Consider the following 15,881-nt stretch of genomic DNA (forward strand, 5'->3'; position numbering starts at 1 on the left):
GTTGTGGATGGTACCAATGGAACCTTTCTGTACCGTCCCCATTTTTGGTCCCCCCTCTGTTGGGGTACCTAGCACACAGATCTGGTACTAAAAGGTGGAGCTGTGAACACTGCAGTCTGTTGATTGGTCAATAGCAGACGGTCACTCTGCTCAGGGCTGAGTTGTGGCTGGTTTTGAGTCCAGTGTTCTTAATTCACTGGGCCTTGGTCTGACACTGTGTGAATGAAAAAAGAATCTATTGAATTTTATTAAACTATTGGTACAAATGGCCAATTTCTCGCTTTATTTTAAATTGCTTTAATTTATAGTATATACATTTTTCCACATAATATTAGTTACTCAATATCTCTCAGAGCAATATGAAAATAACTACTTTATTACAAGAAATATGGGAGTCTAAATAAAGGGTATGTTTAGGGGGAGCATGCTAGCCATCATTAACAGGTGTCACTGCCAATCACACATTAATCACACCCTTAATGCTGCTTGCCGACTTCAGCTAATCTGAGTCTCCACTCTGTTGCCTGAATCTGAATTAAAATAATAATAATGTTCTTGCTCTAGGAAATCAAGATTGCAGGCAGCAGTAAACCCAGCGCCAAACTGCAAAACGTCACATCAGAAATCTATATGTGATATCACAGCTGCTATAGGAATATGTTTATCTACAGACTGTGGTGATAACTGGGAGGTACACCAGAGAGAGAGAGAGCCAGGAACAGACAGACAGACACGGAGATGGACAGACTGATAGAGGAGGCTGCAGTGAACTCACAGATAAGAGATGTTGAGGTGTCTGAATATCCTCCAGGACAGCGATGACAGGTTGTTATCTTTCAGATTCCTGGAAATTAAGTCGAACATCAGAGAGTGAGATTGTATTTGTAAATCTCAACATGATATTGGGTCGGTGTTACAGACACTTGGGGCACATTTTTACATACACCAGTAAACCTGAATTATTTAATTAATTATTATTATTTATTAAATCCTGTTCAGTCTGAACTTCACACGGTCACAGGATTTTTTTTTTAATTTTCTGGTTATTTTTTTCTTGGTAATGTTACAAATAAATCTTCTTTACGTCATTGTAAACATTTCCTGTTCATCAGTTTTAGCAGTAAATAATACAATAAATTATCAAAACATAGCTATTCATTTTAGAAGATAATATATTTGTAACAGTTTTGTCAAATTACTCGCCAAAGGTGATAAATAAATCTGCACTGTAGCAGCCATGTCAGTAGAAAGCAGGGATTTGAAAGCATGAACTTACAGGTACTGTAGCTTGAGGTTGTTTTGAAAGGCCAGCTTCGATACGTATGTTAGCCTGCTGTTGGTCACCGTTCTGACACAAAAACAAAAACAGCAGTGTCATTGTCGTAGTCGTCATGAACAAAACTATTATAAATTGTCAACAGCAACTGCAGCATCAGCAGCAGCAAAAACTTGAATTCAGGTTCCTAAACAGCTCCATAAAGAGAAAATACATTTGGTTGCAGTTTCCAATAGGTCATGATAGATGAGGATACACACCAGAAAATCACCACCTGGCAACCCAAAATATCACTAATCCTACATGAAGCATCTGAATACCCACATTGTGAGATATTAGCATCATTATATCAGTGTAGGTCGATGGTGTGTGGTTAGAACTGTGAAAGAGATACAGCCAGGTTTTTGTTCACAGCGAAAGAAAACAATTATCAGCTTATGTGGTTTACCGTTAAGATGATGTTCAAACAAATAATGCCGACATCAATCCGAAGATAATATACATCCTCTGTATATAACTGTGATTGTACGACACCAAAATACTGTTGCAGTGGTAATATTTGTCAGACATTAACATATCTCACGTGACAAACAAAGTATTTTCTCTTTAGAGAGATCGATAAACATGCCTGTTTCTTTAGCTAATGGTAATGCACCCTCAGGGGTGGACCAGAACAAAAAATCGGCCCTGGCATTTTGGTCCAGACTGACCCATCACCATCGATTGTAAAAATGTAGGTTAGCACAAATGTGAGTTATATATTGTACAGGGGTGTGGGTGTTTTTCAGTGTATTAAGCAGGGGTCTGGAGATTGTCCCCTTTGAAAGTTTGTCAAACATGTCCCTGCATTCTGATACAATTTTATGTACCAGTTTGTGCCATCAGTTCATGGTGGAAACTGTGACACTCGACGCTGACCATGACACCCCTTGCACACACAGAGCTGCATTTATTTTGATTTGCTGCTATGTTACAAGATGATCACACATTCAGACTGACTAACTTTTGTTTGTGTTGGGTGTGAAAACAAAAGTCAGTGTTGTTTTAACACAATGTGACAGAATTTATCCATGTTCATCGTGCACTAACGACACTCACATAATGTATTTATGTCATGTTACATAACAAACGTACAAATTCCAAAACATGATCTTGTTTCTAAATCTAAAAAAGTAGTTTAACCTAACCGTGACCGTTTCACAGCACTAACCACTTGTTACAATGTGTTTTAGCTGTGCATCACGTACATACGCTAAAGGTTGCCCTGTGCATTGCTATGAAATGCTGAAGGGCATGACAGAGCGTCAGTATTTTACAACCTGGGAATAAGAACGGGTTGAGCACGGCGAGAGAAGAAAAGGAGAGACACAGCAAGTGTGCTGCTACCCGGAGAGCCAATGACTGAGTTTACTCTGAGCAGCATGTCGCTAAAAGTCTGGGTCAAAAGATTTTTTTTTTGGCCTGAGTTGTTTTGTCCTATGAATTTGGCAAATGCGCTGTTTAATCAAAGGGATAGTTTTGATTTTTTGAAGTGGGGCTGTAGGGGACACTCATCCATAGTCTGTATATTACATACAGTAGATGTACGTCAGCATGACCTTTGTTTGGAGAAGCAGATGGGAGTCCGACACAGAAGCTAAGCAATGTACTGCTGTGGGTGAGGATCAGCAACAAAACATATTTTAGCCACCTAAAATAGTCAATATCAGTTTAAGTGTATACTATATTGAGGGTTTTTTCACCACTTTACCTTGATGTCAGGCAGAATGTTGTGACAGGAAAACCCATTATGGCTTAAGTTCCCCATCTGTGCTTTTATCAAAGCCACCAGACTCCATTGAGAAAAATGGCAATTTTAGCATGCTGAACACAGGAGCTGCTGGTCTACTGCTGCTTCGATCAGTTAGTTAGTTTGTAGTATTGTGTGACTTTGGTTAATCGGAACTGATCCTTTCAACCACCAAAGTCACACAATAACACAAACAAAGTAACTGTTCAAGGAAGTGGTTGACCAGGGGGTAACGTTGTTCAGCGATGTTAAATCGATGTTAAATGGGACTTTTTTTAGCTTCCATGCTGGACTCTAGCTTGCCTCTCCAAACTGGGGTGTACAGACTGACATTTACTGTATTTAATATACTTTCTAGGGATATAGTAACCCATACAACCTCATCTTAAAAAAACTAAACTGTCCCTTTAAGACACTGAGCCATAGGGGAGTTTGAAGATGTTATTGGGCCATCTTAGTGTCAAGTAAGGAAAAAAAATAACGAGCTGATTTAGCTGTTTTATGGGCCGGTCAGACAACAACAACAACAACAACAACAAAAGAAGGGACATTGGCCCACCAGGAAAGTGCCCAGTATGCCAGATGGCCAGTCCCCCCCTCCACGTGTACCTCTAACGTAACTGTTATGCTAAATTTAGGTTGTACAAACATCAACAGACCACCCTTGCTTGTGCATCAGGAATAATCTGTGCTAAGCATCATGAATACTTCACTGTAAAAAGTAAAAATTCAATCGATCATACAAAATAAAGATTTCAGCTCTCTAATCCAGAGGTGTCAATGCAAAATTCCCTAATTAAAGATCTTTCTAGCGAGCCATTGTTCTGGCTTTTTCACAAGTCTGCCACGGTGCAATGCCATCGCATGCACATTTGTGAATTTAACAGATGTCTCAATAAAAAGACTCTTTATGTAACAGTTTTAAGAGTCTGATGCCTTTAATATTCCTGCATACTGTGCATTACTCAGCACTATTAAAACCAGGTGCAGAGAGTGTGTGCCCATCATTGGCTGAGGTGAGGCTGTAAGACATCATTATCTGATATGAAAAGTTGGTCTAACAGATGTTCTGTGACTGATTCATCTCATCTGACATGACTGAGCACAGATTCCCCCTTCACTATTTATAAAACACGATGCTTAACAAAACGATTACTGTAAAAATACCTGAACTGTGAAACAGCATTATCATATTAGTATCAAGAAAGAGTGTAATTGTGTGTCAGACATGTGGGACAGTTATCTATATGATCGTGGCTCAGGCACAGCACTTGTTTCGTTCCCACTGGGTCTGACCACAATTAAGAGCATATACTCTTGCGGTGTTCGGCGTGCTTTGTAGTAATCTGTCTACCAAATGGGATATTGGCTGGGAAATTAGGTAGTGTCCACTTAACAGATTATTATGTTGCAAGAAAGTGCTGCTCGGTAGACAATTCTTAGAGGAAATAAAATGAGACACAGATGCATAGCAAAACACAGTAACTGCAGAACACCCTGCAATGAACACAGCAGGGTTATTAAAGCAACAGGATAATATATTGGAGAAGGAGAATTATCAATAAAGGCAAAACAAATCAATATTTCTCATATTTTAACAAGCAAAACATGTATAGAAATACTGTTGAAATGTCATTAAAATGTAGCAAAATTATTCTTCTCTCTGCTGTAAAATGCTGCTTATATTTGAGCCGTAAGATTGCGTACAACAGGAATATTTCAACAATACATATTTTTCCTCTTACCTGTAGTGCTATTTATCAATCTAGACTGTTTTAGTGTGAGTTGCCAAGTGTTTAAGATATCAGCCGTAGAGATGTCTGCCTTCTTGAGAAAGTGGAACTGGATGGAACTTGGCTCAAATTGCCAAAAAATAAATATATAAATATACATGTAGGAACTATTTTCTTTCTATCAACTGCCAACTGTTTCACTGCACAGAAGGAAGAGTGCATCTACTGCTAGCTCACCTAGCACCACTGAGCTAGCTAACGTTACAGCTCAGCCAAGGAGGACACCATTAATGTTCACATCTTGCGCTGTCACGAGCATGAGCCTTTTACCGATGAGTAGATGCACACTTCCTTCTGCACGCTGATTTGGTTGGCGGGTGTTTTACAGTAGAAAGACAATAGTTCCTACATGAAACTGCTCACAACAACACCCCTTGTGGATTATCTTGAGAAAACAGGTCGTGATTTCTGGAAAGAGATATTGCTATTGAGTTTTTCACATGTATTTTTTGGTGCTTTGAGCACCACAACCTGAGTGCCATCAAGTTCCATTATTTTCGAGAGAAGGCAGACATCTCTACGACACGTCTCCAACACTCTGCAGCTCACACCAAAACAATCTAGACTGATAAATAGCACCACATGTTAGAGGGAAAATCCACATTTTTGATGTTAGGGTGAACTGTTTCTTTAACACAATATGTGATGTAGTTAACAGCCACAGAACATAAAAATATCAAACATAAAAACACTGTGTTATCATTTATTTGCAAATTTATGTATTGACACTAACTCTGAATGTTTGCCCTGGGACTAAGTGTTTGCCTTGGTGATATAAGCGATAAAAACTTACAGGTTCCTGAGATTCTTGTAGTAGTGCAGGTCTTTGTCGTTGATGGAGGAGAAGCTGCTCTGGTTGGCGATGTAGCTGTCAGGGGATATAAGTGAGTGTGTCAGGAGGCTCATTTGTTAACAGAAGGAAGCATAAACAGAAGCATTTCAACAAGACAAAGGGACATAATAAGCACATATAATTAGGGTTCAAGATTTAAAAATGAACTCCTGAAGGAATGCAGCTGATAAATGGCACATGGAGGTGGGGGTTGGGGAGCTGGTGGTTTGTAAGAGTAGAGAAACAGACACCGCTCTCTCCTGTTTTCCTCAGCTGCACTGGAGCAAAGCTCTTGACCTGGTAAAGGGCCAACGGGAGATGATAGTGGGCAACTTGAGTGAAACTTTGTGAGCAGGTTCGGAAACAGTGTGTGTTCATTTCTAAATATCCCAGCCTTGGGATCAGATGTCTGGGGACGTTCAGAGATACACAAAACCGGAACAATCTCACCTACAGGTGGAACATGCTGTAACAGGCACAGCAGAAAGAAACCCCTCGGACTTATTGTTCACGTATTGTTTGGCGAAATCACAAGGTTATTAAAGAATAGAATAAAACAGAATAGAAAGCCTTTATTAATAATAATACATTGGATTTATAAAGCGCTTTTCTGGATACTCAAAGACGCTTTACAGAGAGCAAGAACAACAAAACTGAAATAATCTATAAAACGGGAAACAATGCAGAGAGGGAGAAGAAAGACAGTTTTTTAGAGGTCGTAGGCAAATTTGAGGAGGTGGGGTTTGAGGGATTTCTTAAAGGTGGAGAGTGAGGGGGCGTCTCTGATGTATTTAGGGAGTTCCAGGGGGTGGGAGCAACAACAGAGTCATTGTACAAAGAATATACAACAAGATTAGGAGTGCTACATCTGATCAGGTGCCAACTAGTCAATTAAACAGGCAAGTTAAAAAAACCTTTAAGTGTGGTATCTATGGACACCGTGTTCGACTGGGAACAAAAAAAAACATCTCTAATTAGATCTGTTGATTGATCATTACATTGCTCTAAATATCAAATACAACATGGTACGCTGTATTTGACTTCTCTCAAGTCTCAAAAGTCATCAAAAGATTTATCAGGCAGGATTGAAAAGACAACAACAGGGTGGCTGTGGTTCAGGAGGTAGAGTGGATCCAAAGATAATTGGAAGATCGGTGGTTTGATCACTGGCTTACATGTGGAAGTGTCCTTGGGCAAGATACTGACCCCCAAATTTCTCCCAGTGGTTGTGTAAGTGCATGTGAATGTTCCTAAATGGAGTAGCGGGTCGCACCTTGCATGGTAGCCTGGTGTGTAAATGTGTGTGTGAATGGGTGAATGTGACTCTGTAGAGTAAGAGTGCTCAGAGTGATCGGAAAACTCTAAAGGCGCTATACAAGTGCAGGTTCATTTACCATCTAACCCTCAAAAATATTTCATGGAGGCGTCCTGGTGGCCTGTCGGGGGTCTGAGATGCAGTGCCACACCACACAATAGCAATAATTGCAACATCCCTGCTTTGAGTCTGGCAGGCAGAGGGCTTTTGTTGCATATCACCTCTCCTCTCTCCCCTAATTTCCTGTCAGCTCTCTGCCATCACGATCAAATAAAGCCTGAACAAAATACAGTAGAAAAAAAGAGTAATAATGTTTGATATGTGCCTTTCAGTAATTACAGAAGCTGACCCAGATTGACAGGCGTTTACACACCGATAAATGAAACCCATTATTTGAAAAGCTGCATCTGCAACACACTGTTTCATACGATTACGTTCACTAAAGCATCAAATTGCCTGACAATAACTAAAATTCAATTATGACCAAATCTTTTAGGGTAAAAATCTAATTTGTAAGCTGCAATAATTCAGTGGCATTCATCATCAGCAGAATCAAACAGGGGCTTGTCTGTTCAAAAATGGAAGCATCAAACACTTCCTGTATTCCGGTGAATTTTTATGCACCTATTTGTGCCTTTCCTGCATCAATTTATGTATTTTTTAAGATACTTTTGATGGCTTTATTGCCTTTATTTGACAGGGCAGCTATAGCATGAAAGGGGGGAGTGAAAGAAGGGGAATGACATGCAGCAAAGAGACATTGGTCGGAATTGAACTCACAGCCGCTGTGGCAAGGACACAGCCTTTGTGCATGGGGCTCCTGCTCTACCAGGTGAGCTAGTGGGCGCCCCCTGCATCAAAATAAAAGTCCTCTGCTACTCTAATGTGTTTTTTAGGGTAGACAAATGCACATGTTGTAAATATTGTCCTCGCCCAAATGTCTACACCTGTGTGCAAATCGCCTATAAAGTCAAAAGTTGACTGTGCTCCACTTCCAAGTAAAAGTGCTTAACAATGATTATTAATAATAGTAGTGCCACTACCACATAATAAGAGCATGCACATATTGTTATTATAAAGCTGTTTGTCATCAAGTTTGATGTACATTACACTGCATGACTGTCTCTGTGTGCAAGGAGGAGTTACTACCCACATCTACTATGATTGCCTGTGGGCAATAATGTCAGCATTGCAAATAAAAAGTATGTTTTTTATAGGTTAAATGTTGTCTTTTCATTTTTATTAAAGGCTACGTTATCTATAAAACAATTTTCTGTGTTGTATTCCACGTGTTTTTTAAAGAGCCAACACTCCCAAAAATCCCCCACATTATCAATATATACAATATATATATCAATATATGTCAATCATTTAGTGCACCCACCTCCTCAAGTTAGAGCACTGGAGGATATTCTTAAAGCAGATGGGGACAAAATATAATTTATTTGGCTGAGATTTTACACTGAACACATCCATACATAAGGCAGAGATGACACATGAACACAAACTGCTCTTGTGCCCATTTAGGAATCCACACTGACATTGAAAGCCCCATTATACTCTGTCAAATTGTGTTTGCAGGTGTCATAAAAACAGGATGTCTGACCAATTAACAGTGACAGGGGACACGATAACCTATCTCTCCGGTTGTGTTTTTTATATTTTGGCAAGGTCGTTTTTGGAATTAGCCGTCGCACGGTCATCAGTAGTAATTTGTCTGCTTACATTATAAGCACTCAGTGAATGCTTTTCACTAGACTGCTGGCTCATTTAAACCGCGTCCAAGGCTTCTCCCAAATTCATCTCTGACAAGTCATTATCAACAAGGCCGTTTATCTTTGCCAAGAAAGATATTGCAGCAATTCAATATTAAAATCTCCCTCTTTTTTAATTGCTCTCAGATATAAAACGCTCAGACGTGTCACAGTTTATTTCTAGGCCACATGACGTTTTATGAAAATGAGGGTACAGTAGCCTACATTTCAGAGATGCGCACAGATTTGGTGATGAATAACCAGCCATCCTCCTGGAGAGGGAGTCTTCACATGTTGACTCTGGCTGGAAAAATGCTGCTTTTTTCTATTGAAAATCGATTTTTCTGCGCTTCTGTGGTTCATTTAAATACCCTCATATAAGCAATCTTGGGAAGTGTCTGTACTAATATTTGGACAGTGGTGTCTGCTGTGCGCGTCTCGGTCCACACACACACGCACATACATAAACACGCACTGGGGCACACGCTCGCGCCCGCACACAGACTGGGCTTTGTCTAATAGAATAAAGTCCATCAGCCTCAGCTGCTTTCTTTCTAAATGGGCTGTTTCCACGCTGCTGTTGAAAGACTGATGTGCCCCATGATGGCAATGAGTCTGTTATGCAATGTAGGTTACACATGATGCCCGTCTGAGCCGAGCAGTGCCGAATAAATTAATTAGGCTTCAATTGCATCTATAAAATCTGTGAATTTGCTTTAAATTCGTGAATGGGATTAAGATTAAAACAAATCTGTGGCTGTTTCCTTGCGGACTGTCTGTCAGCTCCAGACACAACTGGCAGAGGAGGGGTAAAGGATGACATTCCTTTATTTGGAAAGTGTTGGAAAATACAGGCACTCTCATAAAAGCAGGATAAATATGATTTGAATCCCTGTCTGTAACTGTGATGCTTCTGAGAGACACTCACATGTCGGTGGTGTTCTCCATCTCCGCCTCGCTCTGCAGGACGGGGAAAGCATTGATACCCCGCTCCGGGTCCACGCAGGAGATCCTGGTGCTGCTGCAAGAGCAAGACGGCGGGCATGCCTCCCCGGACATCCACGGGTCTCTAGAGCCCACTGCCACCCCGATCAACACAACCCACCACCACCACCACCAGCACCGCCACGACCCAGACGCTCTCCCCGGCGAGGAGAGAGCCGCGCTCCCGGGTCTCCAGGCGCTCATCTCGGGTGCCAACTTCAGCTATAAGGCTCGCTGAACAGCCCCACAGCCCGGCCCAGGTTGGCTGGGTTCAGCCCCGCTTCAGCCAATCAAGGAGGAAAAAGAAAATGAAGCAAAATCCGATGCTGAGGTGGATACAGGCGGCGCAGCTAGAAAACCATCTGCCGTGGCAACAGTGACAGAGAGGAGAAACCCGGAGAGTATGTCGTCCCTGTCCTGTGTGTTTCCTCCAGAATCTCCCGTCTGTCAGCCCAGTCAGTCACAATCACACTGCCACACTGACGGGTGTGTGCCAAGGAGGATCTCTCCCTCTCTCTCTGTCTCACCCTCCCTCTTCCTCTCAGCTGCTCAGCTGACACGCACCGACCGGAGCCTGCTCCACACAATGTTCTCTGTGTGGATGATTCTCGTCAGAGAGACTGGTGGTGGTGGTGGTGGTGGTTGGGTGGGTTGGTGGGCGGATAGGCTACAGAGCAAATGTCAGTCAGGATGGGAGCTGTTCCGCTGCTCCCGCGCAGAGATGAACGCACAACAGGGAGATCTCAGCATCTAAGCAGATCATGTAGGCTATAATGTGATACCTCATTGATCCCCTTTAGGGAGATGCTCCATGCCCTGCGTGTTCTTGGGGGAAGGGTCAGGTGCACGGCAGGGTGAGCCTCTTGCTCAAGGGCACCTCAGCAGGGCGCACTCTGACTTCATGGTTAATAATCAGCCTTGCGCATCTGTTTTAACATTTGGTCCATCAGGGGTTAAAGTTCCAGGGCTGTGACAGGCTTCACCGGCCTTGCCTTGAGTTGTGAACGAGGTGTGAGCGTCCTTGTCTGACAGCTAGGAAGAGAGCTGGAGAGAGAGGAGGGTGGGAAAGGTTTCAGCTGAAGAGGTGATTTAATTTATCTACTAGCTGTCTTCAGATTATGTGCCTAAATGAGATATAAGGAGCCATCAATTTACAGGCTCTAATTGTCATAATCATTCTCACCATCACCGTCGCTGTACTTATAATCATCATTATCATCTGGTTGTTATGCTGGGTGTTTGATAAGTAGACCTGTATACAGTTAATCAGTGAGAAACAAAGCTGTCTGAAGGAGGGCTTACTTTGAATCTAGGTAGTCACTCAAGAGCTGCACTCACACTCTTGTACTTGGGAACAGGAAAGAAACAGCCTATAATTGTCCTGCAGGTCTATTTTAATGCCAGCTGAGCTTATTGGTGCTTCCACTGTAGACACCAGGAGGAGAGGTGGATGTAATTTCTGAGACGTCACAGAAGAGAGAGTGAGAGACCAGGAGAGAAAGAGGGAGCAATCACCAATCATCAAGTCTTTAGCTGGCGTGTACTAGACCAAGCGTCACCTTATTAAATCATTAGACCATTTTTCATAATCATATGGGGCTCCCAGCCAAACCAGACCTGAATCAATAATCTGTCATCTCAGAGTGGAAGCTATACGGCTGCATGCCAGTCACTCCGCTGCTATAGGTCTCCTGCTGCTGGATGCATAACACAGGAGCTGATCTGCCTTTTTATGTTGCACGGTCTTTGAAGAACAGAGACTTTTCTCCTCAGTCTTTCACCTTGTATGTGAGAGACAGAATGACAGCACATCTGCCTGTGAGCAGCAGCAGCCCCAACACACCCCAGCTGTGAGGAGTCCTCTCCTCTCCTCTCCTCTCCTCTCCTCTCTCTCTCTCTCTCCAGTGTCCTGTCCCCAGCTCTATATGACGTTTGTGCTGACGCACAGGCAGTGCTGCTGAATAGAGTGTAATTATGGAGCCATGCCGGTGTCTTAACCAATCTGGTGGATGCCTGCCTCAGAAATCAGGGTGTATGCATTCTGCACAGAGCAGTGTAGGCGTACCAATTAAAACATTGTCTTACAAACAGAATATTCCAATTACTCGCTGTTCCTTTTGAAATTTGACAGAGGTTGTGGCCCATGTTAAAGGTCTTTGACATTTTGAACATGCAGTCACCCCCTTGAACCATCTGTCATCCACAGACAAAGCATCAGTCAGAATGTATTTGTCCAGTACTCTGGGTATATTATAGTATGCCAAACATATTTAGCTTAGTGTGGAAACTGTGGAGCATGTTTGACATGCTGACTGCAAAACACAAATCACCACTTTCCGATTATTTATTTTGTGCATGCATACAATGAGCGCTGCTGCTGATGAGATTCAAATATGTTAAAGGTGTCCTCACTGATAAAAGGAACAAAGTCTTATGGTTTTATTTCTTTCGTGACGTATCAACTAAAGGCTTTTGTTAATTGCCATGCATGTTTTAATTAACAACATCTGGACGAGTTTGCACACAAAGTCAGCATCTGCAAACATAAATGAGTGGCTCTTCAAATATTACAGCATTAGATGCTTTCCTGTAGTTCACTGTCACAGAATTATAAAAGCTAGTTTGAGATAGTAAATTAAAAATGTGTTTATTTAAATGAGCGCTGGCTCACTGGAAATGTAGCCAAGGCAAGGCAAGGCAAGGCAAGTTTATTTGTAGAGCACAATTCGTACACAAAGTAATTCAAAGTGCTTTACAGAACAAGAAAATGCATTAAAATCACAATACAAAATAAAAACATAAATAATCATTATAAAATGAACTTTAAAAGAGAAGAGTGCAGATAAGATCCTTTCAGGCATATGCACAGTGAAATAGAGCTGTTTTGAGCCTAGATTTGAACATTGTCAGAGTAGAGGCCTGTCTCACATCTTCAGAAAGACTGTTCCAGATTTTAGCTGCATAAAACTGGAATCCTGATTCCCCATGTTTAGTCCTGACTCTGGGCACCAGCAGGAGGCCGGTCCCTGAGGTCCTCAGAGTCCGAGATGGTTCATATGGCACTAACATGTCAGAGATGTACTTTGGTGCTAGGCCGTGGAGAGACTTGTACACAAGCAGAGCTGCTTTAAAGTCTATTCTCTGAGCCACAGGAAGCCAGTGTAGAGACCTGAGCACAGGACTAATGTGCTCGTACTTCCTGGTTCTGGTCAGGACCCGAGCAGCAGCATTCTGGATGTACTGCAGCTGTCTTACGGCCCGTTTGGAGAGGCCAGTGAGCAGGCCGTTACAGTAGTCTAACCTACTAGAGACAAATGCATGGATAAGTCTCTCCAAGTCAGGTTTAGACACTATACTATATGTTAAATGACCATGTGTGCTGTCAGATGGCCTCTGTATATTTTTCTTACTAACGTCACTCAGCTCCCCGACCGATGTGACATCAAGGATCAGCATTGTGATCACTGTTCCTTTATGTCTGATCACAGTCACACATTTTTTCATATTCATGCATAGTTGTCACAACAACATACTGGGTGTTGGCAATCATCTGTTATGTTATCACACAAAGGCTGCAGCTACAAGTCATCAACGGTTTTCGTTACAGAAGTTATCATATGAAAACTTAAGTTTTGGCAATTTTCTTGTGAATCCCAATCACCTGTTGCTATACAATCATCTGTGGTTGCATTACAGTCACCTGTTGCTGCATCACAGTCACACATGGTTGCGTCACAGTCACCTGTTGCATCAAAATCTCCTGTTTTTGCATCGCAGTCACCTACCATTAAATCACAATTAACTGTTGTTGCATCACGATCACCTGTTGTTGCATGACAATAACTTGTCTCATTGAGAAAAACAATTTCTGCATCACAATCAGCTGTGTTGCATCATAATCAGCCATTTTTGCATTATAGTCACCTGTTGTTGCATCGTAGGGGATTGTTGTGGCATCACCATCATCTGATGTTACATCATAGTCAACTTATATTGCATTACAGTCGCTTGTTGCATGAAAATCACCTGTTGTATCACAATCACCTGTTGTTTCATCACATCACCTGCTGTTGCATCACAATCACCTCATTTTTATTTATTTATTTATTTATTTAATTTAACCTTTATTTCATCAGGAAGTCCCATTGAGATTGAAAATGTCTTTTACAACAGAGACCTGGCCGAGGTAGCAGCCAATCAAAACACATTTAAAATGCAACAAATACAACATATAATACAAAAATCTTCAACATAGTGGCCTCTCAAGAAAAACAAGCACACGTCACTGTCACCACATTCTTTATGACACCCTTAAATTCATCAGTGGATATAAGTGTTTCTAATTTTAGATCTTTTTGGAGATTGTTTCACGTCCAAGGTGCAGAGTAGGAGAATGTAGTTTTCCCCAGATCTGTTAAAACCTGGGGTACATTAAAAAGGAACTGCTTGGAGGAGCGTAGCAGGTAACTACCAGAGCTGACACACAGAAGGGTGCAGAGGTAGGCAGGAAGTTTACCCAATATTGCTTTATAGATAAAAAAAATATACAGGTGCTGTTGTCTGTGAATGGTCAGTGACATCCAACACACCAAATCATAAAGAATGCAGTGATGAGTAAGTGACTTTGCATTTGTAATAAAACATAGAGATGCATGGTACACTGAATTAAGGTAAAATGAAGGAGGTTTCATGCATGTACAGTAGGTCACTGTAATCAATCGCAGACAGAAAAGTCTGTTACATCAAAGTCAACTATTGTTGCATTACAACTTGTTGCATGAAAATCACCTGTTGTATCAGAATCAACTGTTGATGCATCACAATCAATTGTTGTTGCATCACAGTCAACCTTTGCCTCACCAGTTACCTGCTGCTGTATGTGATTATGCTCCTATTTTTACTTCTAAATTAGTATCGTGTTATTGATGGTAATCACTTCAGGTTCAGGTCAAGTCAAAGAACAAATCTTTTACATATTCAAACTTTTATTGAATCCCTTTATGATTTATTCATGTCGGCCCCTAAAAATGCACAAATGGACTTATATCCTGCTTCACCCCAAAGCTACGGGTAACAGAGAGACAGGGTTATGATTGGGACACCGAGGAGATACAAATATGTGCAGAAACATCATACAGTGTTCCTTTGCTAACTGTGAACGGTTTAGGAACAATATACATGGATAAACAAACCTCAGCAGGACAGATCCATTTTCGTGCTCTGTCCTTGTTTTGTTTTTTTAAACTTCTCCGCTTAATGGCTTAGCTGTGGATTGGCTACATCAAAGTGGTGGTGGATAGTGATATCAGTGGGGCCCATGTGTCCTGAGTAAAAAGAAGAAGTGTTTTTTTTTTTGTTTGTTTGTTTTTTTTCTTTCATTTAAAAATGACTGAATGATACTCGCCTTTCTGAACTGCACTGTTACCACACTCCCAGGAGAAAAAGGGTTTTGGGAATCCAGCAGACTAAATGCAAGACAGATGGCTGTCCTTTTGCTTTTGAAAGGAAATAGTGTCCTATTATTAGTACTTATTTTCTTTGTATCTTAACCTTTTATTTGCAGTAATCACAGTAATCTTTGTGGAGTTTTCTTCAGGCTATATTCTCCTATAATTGCATGCAAAATGTTCTTATTTCCTAATTTACTTGTTTACTTAGTGTTTAGCTTTGAATAAGAGCTCCCAGTGTGTCCTGAATATAAATAAAGTTCATGTCAGTTATGTGGACTGACATGAACCCATAACCTCCACATTACTGCCATTCAGATAATATGGGTCTGAGAAATTATACACTAGTGCCCTCTAGTGGCTGCTGGGATACTTACCATATGAGAAATATGACACTACAGAGTGTTATTGGCAAATGCTGCATCCATACAGAAACAATACAATATGAGCAGAGAACAGGGAGTTTTTCTGTGACAATAATTTAATTCAGGGAAGAGACAGCGAGAACTATTGACTCTGTCCATGACTGCAAACACTGGGACATTGTAAACGTACAGACTGTCCTTTCAGGGGCTGGAAGAAATGACTGAGTTAAAGAGAAGAGAGAGGTCATGTCACGCTGACTGGTATTTGGTCGGATATTTGGAAAGTTAGCGTGAATGAATAGAACCTGCATGACTCAGCCTTACAC

At 41.3% G+C, this 15,881-nt stretch overlaps 1 protein-coding gene across 3 annotated transcripts in view; it reads right to left on the minus strand.

Annotated features, from left to right (window-relative positions):
• The window catches only part of ntrk2a (neurotrophic tyrosine kinase, receptor, type 2a), a 135,905-nt gene extending 125,546 nt beyond the window's left edge, over positions 1 to 10,359 (minus strand). Inside the window, exons 1-4 of one of the 3 annotated variants that reach the window (XM_050050850.1) lie at positions 9,688 to 10,359; positions 5,652 to 5,726; positions 1,277 to 1,348; positions 776 to 844 (exon numbers count right to left, since the gene is read on the minus strand). In XM_050050850.1, the coding sequence (XP_049906807.1) occupies positions 776 to 844; positions 1,277 to 1,348; positions 5,652 to 5,726; positions 9,688 to 9,947 (476 nt within the window). In that variant the 5' untranslated portion in view covers positions 9,948 to 10,359. The remainder of the gene's footprint in view (positions 1 to 775; positions 845 to 1,276; positions 1,349 to 5,651; positions 5,727 to 9,687) is intronic. The other 2 variants (XM_050050852.1, XM_050050851.1) reach the window with 2 other exon arrangements.
• Between the last annotated feature and the right edge of the window lie 5,522 nt (positions 10,360 to 15,881).

The sequence above is a fragment of the Epinephelus moara genome, chromosome 8 (assembly GCF_006386435.1).
Source record: "Epinephelus moara isolate mb chromosome 8, YSFRI_EMoa_1.0, whole genome shotgun sequence".
Classification (NCBI taxonomy): domain Eukaryota; kingdom Metazoa; phylum Chordata; class Actinopteri; order Perciformes; family Serranidae; genus Epinephelus; species Epinephelus moara.